The sequence below is a fragment of the Theobroma umbraticum genome, unplaced genomic scaffold (genome assembly GCF_002168275.2).
Source record: "Theobroma umbraticum cultivar Fairchild unplaced genomic scaffold, ASM216827v3 scaffold_44.0, whole genome shotgun sequence".
Lineage (NCBI taxonomy): Eukaryota > Viridiplantae > Streptophyta > Magnoliopsida > Malvales > Malvaceae > Theobroma > Theobroma umbraticum.
In genome coordinates this window covers 11,088,981-11,106,005 of record NW_018397255.1, presented here as the reverse complement: position 1 = coordinate 11,106,005, position 17,025 = coordinate 11,088,981, and the positions used below count along the sequence as shown (strand labels likewise).

The following is a 17,025-nucleotide window of genomic DNA, read 5'->3' as shown; positions in this document are numbered from 1 at the left end:
TCTATAGATATTGAAAGGTAACGAGTGAAGATTTTGCCATGGCATTAGTGCTTATATAACGTAGTAAATAAATGGAAAAAGCAATCCAGCATAACCACAAGATCCGCAGGCAAAAAGGCTAGTTTCTCATATCCCTAATAAACAAGCAAAGAGTCTGGGGTTTGCCGTAAATTCTAACAGCACAACATACGATAGGAGCCCATAATATGCCCAAAATTCTAATGCTGAGCTCACTCAGCATATTCCTCAACTCTCGAAGCTCAATCATCATCTTCATCATCATCAACTCCAGCAGCTGAATTGAGAGCTTTCAACCTATCAATCAACCTAGCCTTCCTTTCGTCATATGACAGCTTCTTCAAGTTGTACCTAACGTGCAAAAAAAAACATTACATTAGAATTGAATTTCTTACAACCCCCATTTATATGAACATGCAGGAAGTAATAACAAATTTTAGTTCAAGCTAACTAGTTTACAATTAAATTGTCTTGAGAGAGAGAAAGAAGGTCTACCTCTTATGCTCCTTGGGAGGTTCCTTCTCAGACTTCTTTGCTTCTGGACTTGCACGAATAGCAGCATGAACCTTCTTGTAGAGTCCCTCCATGTTGTCAGGCTCAATGTTTCTCTTTATGTACTCACTGAAGTGAGACTGGTACTTCTCTGGCTCATCTTCCATCAAAGTCTGTCAACTTGACAAAGTGAGACTTACAGAGAGAGAGATAACCAATGAAAAATTGTCCCAAAATAACATCTAGTAACAAACTTCAAATTTCTACCACTTCATAAACTCTAAACCTTACCCTCATGTATGCAGCAACATGGCCGCCATAAATGTATTTGCGGTGAACTTCAGGATCAAGTTGCTTGCTATCCTTGTTAAATCCAGCAAACCTCTTGTCACTGTGAGGAATATCAAGTCCACCATCCAAAGCTCCCTAAAATGTAAAGGAAAGAATACAAATATGTTAAAGCTCAAGGAGAAGATAGTATACATTTGAAAAATGATAAGCTCAAAGATCTTTAAGAATGGTTTTCTTCAGCTACAAATGGGCAACCCAAGCTTGGCCGACCCATTTAATAAAAAAAAAAGAAAGAAAAAATCAAATAATTCTTGTGGCACAAAACAAGTACATTTTATCATACATATAATTTGCCATAATATGCACAAAACTATTTCTTTCACTTGCAGAAATTAATAGCTTAACCTCAGTAATAAGGATCATGCTTTGTACGTGTACATGTAAGTTTTCTGTGAATGCTAATGAGAAATATCCAACACATTGCAAACTTGAACGGCAGGCATGATAAAAGAAATTGACAACTTATATAAAAGATTTAGAAGGAAAAAAATCAAAGAATAAAGTTAAACTCAAGGAGAAATAAATAGAACAGGGTTCCACTATACCTTGAGAACACCAAATACACGGTTACCAGTGGTTGTTCTAATAAGACCAACATCAAGAAGAGCACGGAAAGGCCTCCTGGTCTCTGCAGGTTCAACAGTGAAGTCCTCCCCAGTTGCCTGTGAGCAAATGATGTTTTCCATATATTTATTATCCATCACAATAAAAGATGCAAACTAAAGGTTAAATTCTGAATTTGGTTCCTCCAGTATGCCAATTTATGATTTTAGCCCCTCTACCACAATTTTAATGAATTCAGTCTCTATACTTTTATTAAAAATAATTTTAAAACAATTGATAATTGTATTAAACTTCTACAATCAAATTTGACGACGTGTCATTTTTGTTCATAACATGACATGCTAACCTGAAATTTTTGACCATGTGACACACATTAGTACAAAATAAAACTATATTTTTAATAAATATACAAAAATTTTTTTGGAATTTAAAAGATATTAATTATTATTTAAGTAAAATAAAATATGATTTTTTTAGACTAATATTTGTCATGTAGCCAAAAAATTAATCCACCTCAATATATCATCAAGGCATCACAAAATTCCACACCATCCAAATTAAAGTCAAAATCTTAACACAATTATCAATCATCTTTACATCAACTTTTAATAAAAGTGCAGGAACTAAATTCATAAAAATTGCAATAGGGGGACTAAAAATGCCAAATTGAGACAGTAGAATGACCAAATTCAAACTTCGATCTGAATTGAACATCTTTCTTCAAACCTTAAAAAGCATGCCACATACCTCAACATTTCCCTCGTACTCAGCATCCATCTCCAGCTGTTTCAATACTCGACGAGCCAAAAGGAGTCCAACACAATAAGCTGCTCTCAAAGCATCATTCAGTAAGATTCATTGTCAACCAGGGGGGAAATCCATTTTAACTTTTACAGAAGTAAATCACGTACCTGCAGCATAATTGGTAAGGCCAACTTCAAGTCCATAGTGAGGAAGCTCATGCGCGTAAGCTGATGCAAGAACTATATCACCAGCAATGCTAGCATGTACAATTTGTGTAATTATATCCTTGTTGGTCTAATAAATTGGTTAAGGTAATACTACTAGCAGTCAAAAAATTAGACATATTAATACCCCATAGGAAAATAAACATCATGTATAAAAGAAGGATCAAGGTATGTGAGTCCATTTATTTGCCCAAATAAAATTTCATAATATGTTTTAACCAAGTACCATCAACAAACCAAACAATGAGGGAAATAACATAGACAATTGTGGCTTGCTAGAGCCACATAAACAAATGACAATGAGGGAAAAGGAAGCCAGATATTAGGATACAAATCGTGCAACCAAACGGTATTTTGGGGTGTTGTACTTGTTCTTGTCCTGATTGATAAGACGGGTCCTGGCCCGATAGTCTGTCTTGCCCTCTACAAAAGTTAAACAATTATTACAACCTCAACAAAGCAAACAGTACACATCACCATACAAGACGTGGGCATCAATACTGTACCTCGCCTTCTCTTGAACTTAACTTGATATCTCTTAAAGTAAGCCCTTGTCTTCTGTGCTTTAACATAAGCCTGTACCATAAAACTAACCAACTCAGAAACCCAGGCAGCATCTATGATAAGCATAACAAATGCAAACAAACCTATAAAATTGTCATCATTTTACATCACGCCAAAACTTACTACAATAAACTTTTTAACAAAAAAAAAATACATATGTCGCAGTACCGTATACCAACACATTTTAGCTTTTCTATTCCGGAAACAAAAAGGAAATAGTTCAACTAACAACCAAACAGTTCCTTAATTTTTTTAACTAAAAAACCCTCGACATTTTTAATTTATTGCTGCTGGTTTCGATTCTCAGGTCATTTTACATTTTTCCTATCAATTCAGCAAAAAGGAAAACGAACTAAAAACGGTGGTGGAGGGTGGAGGAAACCAAATTAAACTATATATAATCTTCGAGTTTCCACTCAAAATCAGACACTGCTTACAATATACTTCCATATATTAAAGGAAAATAAAAAGAGTACTCATTCAATTGATTCTTTCTTCAAAGACAACAATAAACAACGTTAAAAGAATGAATCCAAAAGGTTCAGTTTTTTCATGTTTTCAAAAATTTTAAACAGAGACCTGATATTATAAACTGAATGCTAAATATTATTAAAAAATGGGATCTAAAATCGAAACCAGCGAAGCTAAATTATCATAAAAATGAGAGTAAATAGAGCGATAAAATGAGTAAAAGTGATTGCACAGAGAGTGAGTTTTACCATGGCTTTGACCTCAGGGGTTTCTAGCCGAGCTTAGAAGCTGTGCAAAGAGAAAGGAACTCTGATACTAAAACCCTAGAAATTTTTATAGGAATAAACCAAGGGCAACGATTAATTGTCAGGTTTTTTTATCAATGGAAAATTGATTTACCTTCGATTGTACGCTGTATTTGTGCACCCAGTCCTGAGCTTTGACACGTGTGAAAGGTCACAGCTTTGCATTTCTTTTTACTAGCTCCGGACCGCACGGATAAATTAGACATTTTCTTCTTTAAATAAGCGTTTTTAATAAAAACTAATCACTGACCGCTGCAGGAGTTATTAATTGACGATAATTTAAATATTAATACTTTATTTATAATTTAAATATTATTCTGATTAAAATATTATCAATTTTTAATTAATTTTTAAGTTTAAAATATTATTTTTATAATATATAATGAGTAATTTTTTAAATTTATAAAAAAATATTTTAAATATTATCATATTTAAGACTATTCCTCGATCAAGAAATAACTAATAATACTCTGAAAATTAATATTAACTATTTTTTTATTTTAGCTGATTTTGGAGAATAGGCGTTATAAGGATTGACTATTCCTTTCCTCGCAGCATCTGACATTCCCAGACAGGAATAGAGGGGAATGCTTAACCAAACATGGTATATAAGAAACGTATCTCCACAGTCAATAGTCCACGCAACTGAAAACTGCTTCTAAAAAGACAAACGCCAAACTCTCCATGTATCTGTAGCCTGTACCAGACCAAAATCTTCCCGATCTGATTGGCCCCCGAACAATTATTTCTCCAACATCACCACATATTAACGATTCTGCCATTGCAGAATCATCCTTCGGCAAATGGGATCCTTTTTATTTCCCTGATCTTCAAAGAGGATGTCCCAAGCTGACGTCTCTTACAGGTACTGGTCCTTCAAATCCTTTTCCTTGCTTTTTTTATTGCTCAATTGCATTCTTTTGCTTCTGGGTCATCTGGGTTTTCGGCTAATAAGCTAGAAATCATGGCATTTTATCATGCATAAGTATTTTCTTTCTGGTTGTGAATGTTATTTTTTACCATCTTCAGGAATTCTATGGAGCTGCTTCTTTTGAACTACTAATTTGATGTTTACGTAGTGTTTAGTTGTGAAGAAATTGGAGCCGAGAGTATTTGCTAAATTGTGATGGTTTTGTTTATTCAAATATATTCATGAATCGGCAGTTGTTGTTGTTACTTGCGCCTGTGTAGTAGGCTTAATGAAGATATCTATATTGCTTTGTGTAGATTTACGGTATCTGTGATGACATGATTAAAGGCTTTTAATCTCGCTAATTATCCTTTGAAATCGAATCTAGATAATTGACCCATTCCCCATCATGTTGACACATAAAATGCAATTATCTGGTGATAATTTCTTCTTAAAAACAGCAATTCATACAAAAAGGCAAAAATGAAAAAAAAAATCCAAAGAGAGTTAGCATCTTCACATGCCAACTAATCTTTCGCAGAAAGTCTTCCCTAAAGCTTTCTGCAATGCTTTACGGTAGTAGAATTTATTGATCTTTCTTTCATGATTTATTGGAAAAGTCTTCCCTAAAATTTCTCATGGTTTAGGATCATTTCTTGCAGTTGTGGGTCTTGTGGATACCCTTTGAACTTGACATCTTCTAACCGAATCACCTCTGGCATGGGCTCTGAATATCACAAATCCATAAAGAAAGGTTTTATCTCATTTCTCTCTGTTGATCTTAGTCGATTCACTCAGGTCGATCAGGTACATTGCTTTCCCATCAGTTGGGGCCGTTACCGTTCAAAAACTAAACTGCTTTGTCGTAAATGTGGGGTTCATATAGGCTATGGTTATGGAGATGCACCTGCTCTTTGTGGTTTTGACTCCCCAAACTCATCTAGTGCTGCTTATAAAAAGTTTGCTATAAAGATCCGAGCTCTACAGCCTTCAGAAGAGTGCTAACAAGGTTGACATGGAAGAGACATTAATGGATGGTGCTACCTCCATCATGCACCTACCTGATGATTGCCTCTCTTTTATTTTCAATTATCTTGACTGTAGGTCTGACCGTGAATCATTTGGGCTAACTTGCCAACGCTGGCTTAATATTCAAAACTTGAATCGTCGATCCTTACAATTTCCATGTTCTTTCAGTATTATTGGCCCTTCCTCGTTATCTGGGAGCAGTATTGACATCAATTCCTTCCATCTCTACAGGATTCTCACCCGTTTTCAGCATTTAGAGTATTTATCTCTTTCTGGTTGCATAGAGCTACCTGATTCAGGCCTAACCTACTTGAAATACTATGGTTCAAGATTGCAAACTCTATGTCTGGATTGTTGTTTTGGAATCACCGATTATGGGCTTTCCCTGGTTGGTATTGGCTGTCCCTCCTTGACTATCATTAGTCTTTATCGATGCAACATTACTGATGCTGCTCTAGAAGCTTTAGCTAGTACTTGTTTGGCTTTGAAGCACATGAATCTTGCTTATTGCCCACGCATTTCAGATTCTGGGTTAAGAGCTCTTTTGCAAGGATGCTGTCAGCTCAGTGCAATTAAGATATCGAATTGCAGGGGTGTAAGTGGTGTTGGCTTTAGGGGTTGTTCATCAACTCTGGTTTACGTAGATGCTGAATTTTGTAATCTTGAACCAGAAGGAATAATGGGGATTGTCAGTGGAGGTGGGCTTAAGTTTTTAAACATTGCTGGTTTGAGTTCATTGAGCCTCAAAGATGAATTGGCAGTAATTGGGAATGGATTTGCGGCAGGGCTTAAAATCCTTAGCCTTCGAATGTGTAGAACTGTTAGTGATGCTTCTATTGTTGCAATAGCAAAGGGGTGTCCACTACTTACAGAGTGGAACCTGGCATTGTGTCATGGGGTTAGGTTTTCAGGCTGGGCTTCCATTGGGTTAAATTGCCACAATTTAGAGAAACTTCACGTGAACCGCTGCCGAAATTTATGTGATCGAGGGTTACAGGCTTTGCGAGATGGCTGCGAACGGCTTTCTGTTTTGTACATGAATCGAAATAGTAGGATATCAGATATAGCAGTGGAGTTGTTTAAATTTTATAGGGGCGATGTTGAGATCAAGGGAGAAGAAGTGATGTCTATAGGGCCTCATTGGGACTGCCTAAAATATGATGAGTAAGAGATTAACTATCTTTTATGGCATGAAAAGCTATTGATGCTACATGTGTACCAGTCAAGTTGTTGCAATTTCTGTCTTGATTGATAAGGTCACCTCTAACATAAGTTAGTTAGTTGCATTGATAGATATATTTGATTATTTGAACGCAATGAACTTAAAATGATGTAAGGTTTTCATACAGCATGAGATTTTTCTTAACCTTTATTATTATTATTATTTTTTGAATTGCAATCTTGTATTCAATAAAGATAAAAAATGAACACCTTATTTAAGAACTTCATGATACGTCACTTGTGTTTGGCCAAAGACTGCTACACTTCAATTTTTGTAACTGTCCGATCTATAGTTCAGCGTTGTATACCCCGCAAATTATGTGGATTTTGCATGATTGTGTTTGCAAATTCTAGCTATTTTCTTTTCACTAGGTCAATCTTGATCAAAGCGATCTTGACCGAGGGGAGAGTTGAGGCAGGTTGTTGGGCGATGGATCAACCAATGTCTGTCCTTAATCCATTATATGGGGAATCGCATTCCAAAGTTTTGAATCTCTGGTGAGGCTAGAAATGAACAAATGTTCTTCATTAATGCTGCAAAAAGGTTGCAAAAAGATCAACGTAAGCATAGAGAGTGTCCCGGTTGCCTATCTTGGAAGTTGGATGACCAAGTTGTTGACTAGGACAGATTTTTCCGCCATTGAAATTGAGAGAAACCAGCGGACCGTTGGGTGACCCCAGTTGCCAATGCACCAAGGATGGTGACTGTATGTGACGGAGAATATGAAAGTATTGCAACAAGTTTTTCCATTGGTTTTGGGAGGGGAGATTTCTCCACCTTTTAAGCTACACAGGTTGCAAAAAGAAACAAAAAATTATTATGGCTTTTTCAATGTTATTAAAACTACCAGGGTAATCAAAACCAGTCAACACTTATTCATTTTGAAAAATAAATCACCGTGACTTCACATTCAAGCGCATCTTGCTTTCCTTCCTTTAATATCGCCAAGCCAATAAGCACATTTAGTGTTCGATTATTAAGTCTCAACTTTTAACACTATGGGAGTCCTTGGTACATTCAAACCATGCAGAACAACTTTGGCCACGAACGCTCTTGGGATGAGCACCACCCAGCCTTCATCAACTACGGTGAGTCAAATAGGTGCAGGCAGTTGTATTTGTCTAATCTCTGCTCCAAGAAGCCTTTTTCAATTTCAGGTCAATTTACCTGGAATCGTTGGATGGAAATTGACTATCAAACTAATTGCTACGATTTTCTCCCCATACATTGTCCCATGCACCACTTGGAGCTGCCTTTGGCCCCTCAATATAGTTTTGATTCCCATGAGGGTTATGGGGTCCTGGGAGTCCATCAGGTCCGGCTTGATTGATCTTTCGGGGTTTTGTTTTGATTCCGAACAGTCTTAACACAAATCTAGCTAATTCTCCATACAACAATCCTGTGCGATCAAAAAGCTGCAAACAATGATGCCATGAGTTAACATGTTATAAATTTCACTCACCAAAAGACATTATTCCTGAATTCAACTATTATTATTTTATAAAAATCACCTCCAAGTGAATGATTCCATATCAAATTTGGAAAAAAAGGAAAGATAAATATAAAGAAAGCAACACCTGAAGAAGAGCAGACATAAACATGTGGAATGCTTGTGTATTCTGGTCTATCAGAATAGATATCCGCCCAAAGAAGTTAACAACACCTTGCATCTGCAATCAGTCAAGAAAGCAATTACCAATATGACACAGTGAAAGGATAAAGCTTGAGAAGGCAAAATTTATACAAACGGATGGATTCATAAAACAATTTCATGAAACAACTGGCCTCCAAATGCTAAAAGATAAATTGTCTTCTTTTTTAGTACAAACACTCCCTTATTACCCAAATAAGATGTAATGAACTTGCTGTAATCTAGCTCTGTATCAAAAATCTAGATCAAGTGGGGAAATATTAGACTTAAATAACAGCTCATCAAATGTTTCTAACATTTTACGGTTGAAAAGATAAGTCCCCATGGACATGTCCTCCATGTCCATGCAAGCTCTTCGGCAACCACCCAACAAACCATCCCCAACCCACTACCTTCCCCTACATTTCCTATTTTAATACCTTAGAAGATGAACAGTAAAATACGAAATAGAGGAATATTCTTGTAAGCATACTTTGAGCTCAAGAAATGGAGCAAAGGACACACAAAAAAAAAAACAAAGATTCAGAGTTCCTTCTTATCAGCTATAATGTCCAGTCAAGAAAAAGCAGCCTCTTGGACTTGTAAGAGATGAAAAATCATCAGGTTCCTGTTTTCTCATAACCACATTGATAGCTAAGGTGTTGGCAGCTGTTACATCTAAGGACTGGACATGTTAAGTATGAATGATAAGATGAGCAAGGAATTACCACTCGGAGGAAGGAAATCCAAAAGCCTGGTGGGGATGATGGAGCACCATATGGATTATTAGGATCTTGCTCACCGTATGGACCCATGCCCATCCCATAACCACCCATTGGACCCCCAAAGCCACCAAGACCACCACCATACATTCCACCACCGTACATTCCAGAGTTCCCATATAGACCACCATAACCTCCTCTATACATGCCGTTACCATACAATCCACCCCCATAAGACCCCAGTCCACCATAAGAACCATACATTCCTGAACCATACCCTGAGTTGTAGTTTAAACCAGAACCATAACCTGCATCAAACATCAAACTTAGACAAGCTCCCAAATTAAGTAACCATTTGCATTATAATAGATGAATTAATCCTCCACCTCCATAAGTACTCCCGTAATTTTGTTGCTCCCAAGGTCTGCTCGGTAAAGGCCTACCAACAGTATTTCTATTCACAGCTGTAGTTCTATCAGTGGTTGAAACAATTTCACCCGGTCTTGCTGTTCCAGAAGCTTCAACTACATCACTGGTGCTGCCAGGTGATGGTGGCTTAAAGGGTCCAGAACCAGTTAAGCTTCCAGCTTGCTCCCATGGTTTAGGAGGAGAGCCACCAGCAGCTAAAGTTGCAGAACAACAAGTACAGGCAAATTTCACACAAAAAAAGAAGAAGAAATTTTCAAATATTTAAAATTAATAAATCCAGACTCCAATCCAAGTTAATTAATCACTCTTCAATTTCCTGTCATAATTCTTTCATATAGAATCCCCCAAAAAAGGCCAATAAATAACTAATCAGATAAAACCTCAAATATTTAAAATTTTCAACATCCAAATTCCAATCCAAGTTAATTAATTAATCTTCAATTCCTTGTACTAATTCTTTCATAAACAATCCCCAAAAACAGCCCAGAAGAAATCAGGTAAAATCTCAAATTTCGGAAACTAAATTGATAGATTCTGGATTTCCTTAGCAAAATCATCAACCAAACAGAAGCAATGAAAAGCAATACGAATTAAAAACCCTACAATTCGACATTGAATCAATCGATCGGTCAAAACATGATGATAAACCCTAACAACAAAAATAATAGCCTTTTTGTTATGAAAGGGAGAATTACAAGAAGAAAAGAAAAAGAAAAGAGACGAACCTGGTTGTTGGGGATTGGAGTCCATGACTTCTGTGTCAATCAATAATTTGAAGACCACGTTATCTCTGAGCCTCGCCTCGGACAAAGTAAAACGAGAAAAAGAGACGGAATGGTCAATATTGGGCACTTTCGCGTTCGAGTATTGTCGCGTCCTCCTATTACGTGGCCACTATCTTTTCTTTTTTCCCATGTTTGCTATCTTTTATAATTATAAGAGTCTTAAGGGTATTTTTGGATTTTTGTTTGCATTTTTTTTTTTTCAATTGACCAATGTGAACCATGATTTAAGAAATAAAAAATGAGCACTGCCAATGGCATTAAATTAAAAGTTTCCATGAATTATGAAATTAGTGGACTGTTGATTAAATAAAAACAATTAAATTCAATTATTTTGAAATTAGTGTAACTTAAATTTTATTTAATTTTAATTTGATTTTAGTGAAAGCGTAGTTGGAAAATTGAGATTGTGATGTAATTTTAAATATATTTATAATTTTATATTTTTATTTAGAATAAACAGGATTTGAATTAATTCTTTGAGTATGAAATTCATGCACTTATATCAAATTAATCATTGTGATGTAAATTTTTAAAAATTTTGGATGTTTGATATTTTGTTGTGTTAGAGTTAAAATATCCAAAGTTGCATAATTGAATAATAAAAAGCTAAGTTGTATAAAGGCATTGGAGTAACTCTCTTTTTAACAGTACAAGTCAAAAATGTTTGTGGTTGTTTTACATTTAGTGGTGGCTGAAACTTTAATCCAGGACCACGCTTATTATCTCAACGCCAAACGCGGTTTCGTGGCTGGAAGATTCACCTCTATTTCTTTTTTTTTTTTTTTTTTAATATGTTTTCAATTATTATTTAATGAATATATAATAATTGAGCTTGTGTCTTGATTGGGTCGGTTCGGTTGTGTTCTTGATGTTCCTGTTGCACTTATTTTGTATAGCTTAAGGTCTTGCAGGTTGTATTGTATAGGGTCCTCTGCGGTTGCTGATTCCTTGCTCTTGTAGTGTATAAGAATAGGGGAGTGCATCGATTGGTTTCAATTTTGAGAGAAATCAAAATCGATGAAACCGATGAGAAATTTCAATTGATTGAAGATCGTCGATTACAATGAAACACTGATCAATTGAAGTTGATCTTAGTTTCGATCGATTTCAGTCGATTGAAATTTTAAGTAGACCTAGACTTAAATGGTTCAAAGCTAATAAAAGTTGAAAATTTTGTGTTGGGTTTGGACTTAAAATTGTATGAAGTCTATATTTTTAATTAAAATCAAGCCTATGTAATCATATTTAAATAATTAGTCCAATCCATATGATTTTATTTTTAATTATATAAGTAAGCACTATATAATATTTTTAATAAAAAACAATAAGCACCATATTATTATTTATAAGAATGCAAAACCAATAATTTATTTTTTTTAAAGAAGCAATAAACACTATATATTAAATTGGCTAACAAAAATATTAAATAAAATAGAAAAGATGAGGGAAAAAAGTTTTCATAAATTGTACATAATGCAATTTAGTAATTTATGCAACGCAATTAATCTAAATGCTAGAAGAATAATATAAATTAATAAATTGTACATACTACAAATCCATAAAAGTTAGGAGTTACACAATATAAATTATTAAATTTCAAAACATAAATTTGATGAACCTTGGACCCACAACTTCAATTCAGCAATTTTCTAGAACATGTTCCCAAAAAAAAATAAAAAACAATTAGGATAAATAATTGTGTTAAGATAATCTAAATAAATTATAAATGTAAATATGCATAACACTTAATAATAATATTACCTGAAAGATGGAAATAGTTGATAGAAATAACATGTTGCTCAAAGTCAGACTCAAACTTAGCCTCAGTCTCAAGTATGGGCTTCAATATAATCTTTTACAAATTAAAAAATAAAATACAAATATGGTAAAATCTTTAAACAAAGAACTAAAGAAATAAAGAAATAAATTAAGAAAATGAAACGATTCTTTATAAAATGATACTATATTATGGTAAATTAAATAAAAACTAAAGAAACAAAGGAATAATTTCCGAAATCAAGTTTATCGATCTCGTTCAAATCATCCTTAATTTGCTTTGGATCACCACGTGCTTTCCATATAGCCAATCTTTAGCACAAATAAGTTCTTGCACAACCTTAGGAGTCAAAGAACTCCTATATGCATCAAGCATACATTCATCAGTACAAAAAGCAAATTTCGAAACAACTGTTAATACAGGAACCGCCAATACATGACGAGCAATAGCAGCGAGTATAGCAAACCTATGTTAATTGAGCTTCCACCACATAAGAATATCAAAGTCGATATCTTTACTAGCATCATCACCTACCAGCTCAAATAAATATTTATCCAATTCCGATTTTTGCTTTTTAAAGCCATTGTTTGAATGATGCCTATTGTTTTTTTCATCAAAGAAAACACCAACAAAGCTTGCAGGGAGACTACATACCTTCCAAAGTAAATTCAACATAAGTAACCTTTTTCCTCGAATCAAGAATTTATGTAATGTACAAGACCAAATTCATTTCTTCCATATTTCTTCAATATTTGTCAAATTTAGCTTTCATTCTCATTGTCATAGACTTCAAATCAATATCATCACTTTCTTGTCATTCAATTGAAGTGCCATACACATCAGAATAGAATCAAGAAAAGAATTAACAGTGATATAAAATGTACTTGAAACATTCACAGTCATATCATAAAACTCTTCCAAGAAAAGAGAAATCCTCTTAACAGTTACCTAATCGTTATTACTAGGCACCCCATCTCCATTTCTCACTAGCTCATTTATGTAACTACTATCACAAAACTCAAATACTACAAAAAACCTCTCAAATGTTGCACTTGTATTTAACGGCAAAAAAGTATAATTCTATTTGGTACACACATCCAAACACAATAAACATTTATTATCAACTCTTGCACTAGTAGCACTTTCCTTAAACTAGATTAATATGGAAAGAAATTGTATAATATATCTCACTGCTACTTTAACAGGAGCAATTGATTCATTGATATCCTTTAATCCATCGATCACAATAATATTAACAATATGTGCAACTCATCTCATATGCAAAATTTTATATCTTAAAATATTCGTTCTGGCAACATTAAATTTTTTCTTTAAATGTGCTGTTGCAACATCATTAGAACTAGTATTATGAACAGTATTAGAAAAAATCTTTTGAATCCCCCAATCAACTAAACATTTATCAATTGCCTTCCCAATAGCTTGACCTTTGTGATTAGTAATGAGATAAAAGTTCAAAATCCTTTTATGTAATTTTCAATCTTTATCAATAAAATGAGTAGTCAGGCACAAGTAAGTAATTCTTTTTACAAAAGTCCATGTGTTTGTAGTGAGATGTATTCTACCAGGATATGATCTCAAAAAATTTTTCATATGAGTTTATTTATCACCATAAACCTTATAATAATCTCATGAATGTATACGAAATTTTGTTTCTTATACAACGACAATATCAAGATTCTCTAACTTAATCAACTTCCTAGTTGCTCTTCTCTTTTCCCCCACACGCATCCCTCTTACATCCCATGTAATAATTATCATTAATAACAAAATGCACAATCACCATCCAAACTACCATAAATTCATAATTTACTATTCCTCCTTTTTCAAGGCAGCCACTATTTCTAATACATCCTCCTTAGCATTTGTAAAATCAATGCCAAGTCTTTCTTTGACTAACCACACAACCTTCGCTTCCTCCTGTATTGTGTCAGATGTTGCTTTTTAGTGTCTTCCAAATGATATTATACATCTCCCTCTATCACTCAAGAATTACTATGCAAGACCTCACATCATCCACCGGTTTTCTCCTATTCTCAAATTAATCTGAATTCTTCCTAGGTTGATATTAAATGGTTACCATCCATAGCTAATGGCCTGATTGATATTGTTTAATTTGAAATACCCCAATCATTATAATAAACTTTATTAATTTTATATGAATACACACTTAATAACTTAATTAGTTATTATCTTTGTTTATATAATATATAGTATGGTAGTTATTATATATACAAACTTTATAACATATATTAATTTGATATACTATATAATATTAATATATAACTTGTAGATATTGATATATAAGTAACTTATATTTTAGAAAATAATATATTTACTTAATAATAACTCATAAACCATAAATTATATAAGCAAAAAGAATAATTTTACATATTTTATTTTATAAATTAATATATAATATATTATCTATAAATATTATTATATATATATAAAATATGTAATGTGTGTGTCTATATATATATTTATGTTTTCATAAACAGACAAGAAGGTACTAAATTATTGTACATCGTTTTTTAAAATGACCTATTTTGAAATTTGTCCAACTTAAATTTTATTTAACTTAATTTGATCTCAGTGAAAGTGTGGTTCAAAAATGAAGATTAAAAAATTATTGTGAAAAAGTAGTTATAATGTTATTTTTTTTATTTAGGATAAACAATATTTGAACCAAATCTTTTTTAGAGTTAAAATATCTAAAACTCATAATAAAATAATAAAAAGCTAAGTTGTACAAGACAATAGATTGATTATAAGAGCTTTTTATAAATATAATCTTAAAAAATATACATAGAAAAACCCTTGAAAAAGAGAGGTCAAAGATGGCGGCTGAAGACTCCCTGGTGAACAACACTACGCCCTCTATACTGGACGATAGATCCCGCAAAAAGGTCCGTTTGAGAGAGGAGGATGTGGTGGATCTGGGGAAGATGTCAAAGATAACTATGCATAGTAATCCCTCCTTTAGGGATGCATTAATGAATTCGGAAAACGCCTCTCCGCTATCAGAAGGTGATTTGTTCTCTGACGAGGATATGGTGGTTGAACATGCTGATTTGCTCGAAGTAAAGCAGAAAACGTGGATGATCTGGAGGATGACATAGAGGATTTCTGGGAAGATACAGTCGACGGGTTTCCTGCATTAGAAATCTCAGATAAGAAATATGAGGAGCTTGTTAAACGTTGGCGTAAATCAGTCATTGTTAGAATGCTGGGGCGATCAATCTCCTACATACTGTTATGTGACAAGATCCTCTCTATGTGGAACCCTAAAGGTAAATACTCAGTGGTTGATTTGGATGACGACTGCTTCTTGGTTAAATTCTCAGAGGAAGGGGATTATCTCAGGGCTCTCTTAGAAGGTCCCTGGGTGATACAAGGTAGCTACCTGCTAGTGCAACCATGGACAACGAATTATGTAAAAGGCGCAATCGATCTTACAGCTGTGGCCGCCTAGGTCAGATTCCCAGGGATGCCTCTCCATTTGTACCATAAATCAGTGCTGCGACGTTTGGCATCCCTTTTAGGTCGACTATTGAAAATTGATTACAACACATGCTCGGAAAAGAGAGGAAAATTTGCAAGAATTGCGGTGGAGCTGGATTTAACAAAGCCTTTGGTACCTTTCATCTACGTGAAAGGGAAAATACAGAAGGTGGAATATGAGGGTCTGCCTAAGATTTGTTATATATGTGGATTGTATGGTCATGTCCAAGAAGAATGCCAGAATAAAGAAAGTTCTCAACCTGCTGATACAAATGAAAGAGAACAAGCAAATGAAAAGCAGCAGGAGGCTTCCCCATATGGGCCTTGGATGTTGGTTAGTCGGAGGAAGCCAAGAGGATATGATGGGAAAAACAGAATGCTATCAGTAACAATGACAAACAACGACGCTAAGGACGGTTCCAGGTTTACAATACTGAATAATGCGCCTAATGACAGCCCTACTACGCAGGTGAATACCAAAGTGACAGACGTGATATTTGAGCATGGAAAGAGAGTGCACAACGCAGTGAGTGAGACCATTGCCACTGGAAAAGCGGACATGAGTATCCGCAAAAATACTACGACAGGCACTAAGATGGAACAGCCCAAGGAAGTACCACTGGAGACAAAAGGTGAGCATAAAAATGCAGTTGAAACTGATAAAACCCAAATAGTCTTGGAAAATCCTGGTAACAAACATAGACAAGTTGACCATGAGGTCCAAGGGGGGGTACTTGACCCTTTGAAGCATTCAGTGGTTTCACTGAGTGGGAGAGCTGTTGAAACCAACGCTACTACCAGGCGAGTCAGTCCACCAGCAGAAAGAGACAGCTTGGTTGAGAGAGTCAGAGGTGTGCGTGTAGCAAAGAAGGAAGGGAAGCCACCTGATAAGTTTGGTAGTGTTCGACCACAAATCATTTCACTCAAAAAGAAAGCAAGAGCAAAGGGAGGGATAATATCAACTTCCAGAGATATGCTAAGTAAAATGGAGATGGAGGAGACTCTTAGGTCAACGTCGAGAGACATGGCTGTCCAAACAGTGAAGAACGGAAAGACAGGCAAGGGTAGTAAGGAGAGTTCGTTGGACACTTAACCCATTATTCATATTTATAATATAATTATGAGTCTAAAAATTTTTATGTGGAATTGTCAGGGTGCAGGAAATGGTGACTTTATTGCAGTAATGAAAGATTGGATTACGCAATACAAATTTTCAATCTTAGTATTAGTGGAATCTCGAGTGAGTGGTGGAATGGCTAATAAAAT

The 17,025-nt window shown here is 34.7% G+C and overlaps 4 protein-coding genes across 6 annotated transcripts; 2 read left to right on the top strand and 2 right to left on the bottom strand.

Moving 5' to 3' along the window:
* Window positions 1-31: 31 nt before the first annotated feature.
* Window positions 32-3,781, bottom strand: LOC110409089 (large ribosomal subunit protein uL18-like). Of its 2 annotated transcripts, XM_021418324.2 has the most exons (9): window positions 3,677-3,781; window positions 2,900-2,969; window positions 2,725-2,816; window positions 2,337-2,463; window positions 2,173-2,252; window positions 1,407-1,523; window positions 802-936; window positions 514-683; window positions 32-369 (listed from the first exon to the last, which is right to left on the bottom strand). In XM_021418324.2, the coding sequence occupies exons 1-9, from the start codon at window positions 3,677-3,679 to the stop codon at window positions 261-263; spliced, it is 903 nt and encodes a 300-aa protein (XP_021273999.1). In that variant the 5' UTR covers window positions 3,680-3,781; the 3' UTR covers window positions 32-260. The 2 variants fall into 2 exon arrangements, with proteins under 2 accessions (XP_021273999.1, XP_021273998.1); XM_021418323.2 differs by lacking the exon at window positions 3,677-3,781 and having other exon boundaries at window positions 2,900-3,010.
* Window positions 3,782-4,386: 605 nt separating this feature from the next.
* On the top strand, window positions 4,387-5,648 carry LOC110408845 (uncharacterized protein At4g08330, chloroplastic). Of its 2 annotated transcripts, none has more exons than XM_089782426.1 (2): window positions 4,387-4,598; window positions 5,306-5,648. In XM_089782426.1, exons 1-2 carry the CDS (start codon window positions 4,573-4,575, stop codon window positions 5,646-5,648), a joined length of 369 nt encoding a protein of 122 aa, XP_089638552.1. In that variant the 5' UTR covers window positions 4,387-4,572. The 2 variants fall into 2 exon arrangements, with proteins under 2 accessions (XP_089638552.1, XP_089638551.1); XM_089782425.1 differs by having other exon boundaries at window positions 5,291-5,648.
* Window positions 5,649-5,658: 10 nt separating this feature from the next.
* On the top strand, window positions 5,659-7,065 carry LOC149527652 (RNI-like superfamily protein). The gene has a single exon (XM_089782424.1). The coding sequence runs from the start codon at window positions 5,659-5,661 to the stop codon at window positions 6,838-6,840; it is 1,182 nt and encodes a 393-aa protein (XP_089638550.1). The 3' UTR covers window positions 6,841-7,065.
* Window positions 7,066-7,699: 634 nt separating this feature from the next.
* On the bottom strand, window positions 7,700-10,575 carry PEX13 (peroxin 13). Its single transcript, XM_021417954.2, has 5 exons — window positions 10,401-10,575; window positions 9,633-9,869; window positions 9,253-9,554; window positions 8,472-8,564; window positions 7,700-8,309 (listed from the first exon to the last, which is right to left on the bottom strand). The coding sequence occupies exons 1-5, from the start codon at window positions 10,423-10,425 to the stop codon at window positions 8,094-8,096; spliced, it is 873 nt and encodes a 290-aa protein (XP_021273629.1). The 5' UTR covers window positions 10,426-10,575; the 3' UTR covers window positions 7,700-8,093.
* Window positions 10,576-17,025: the final 6,450 nt, after the last annotated feature.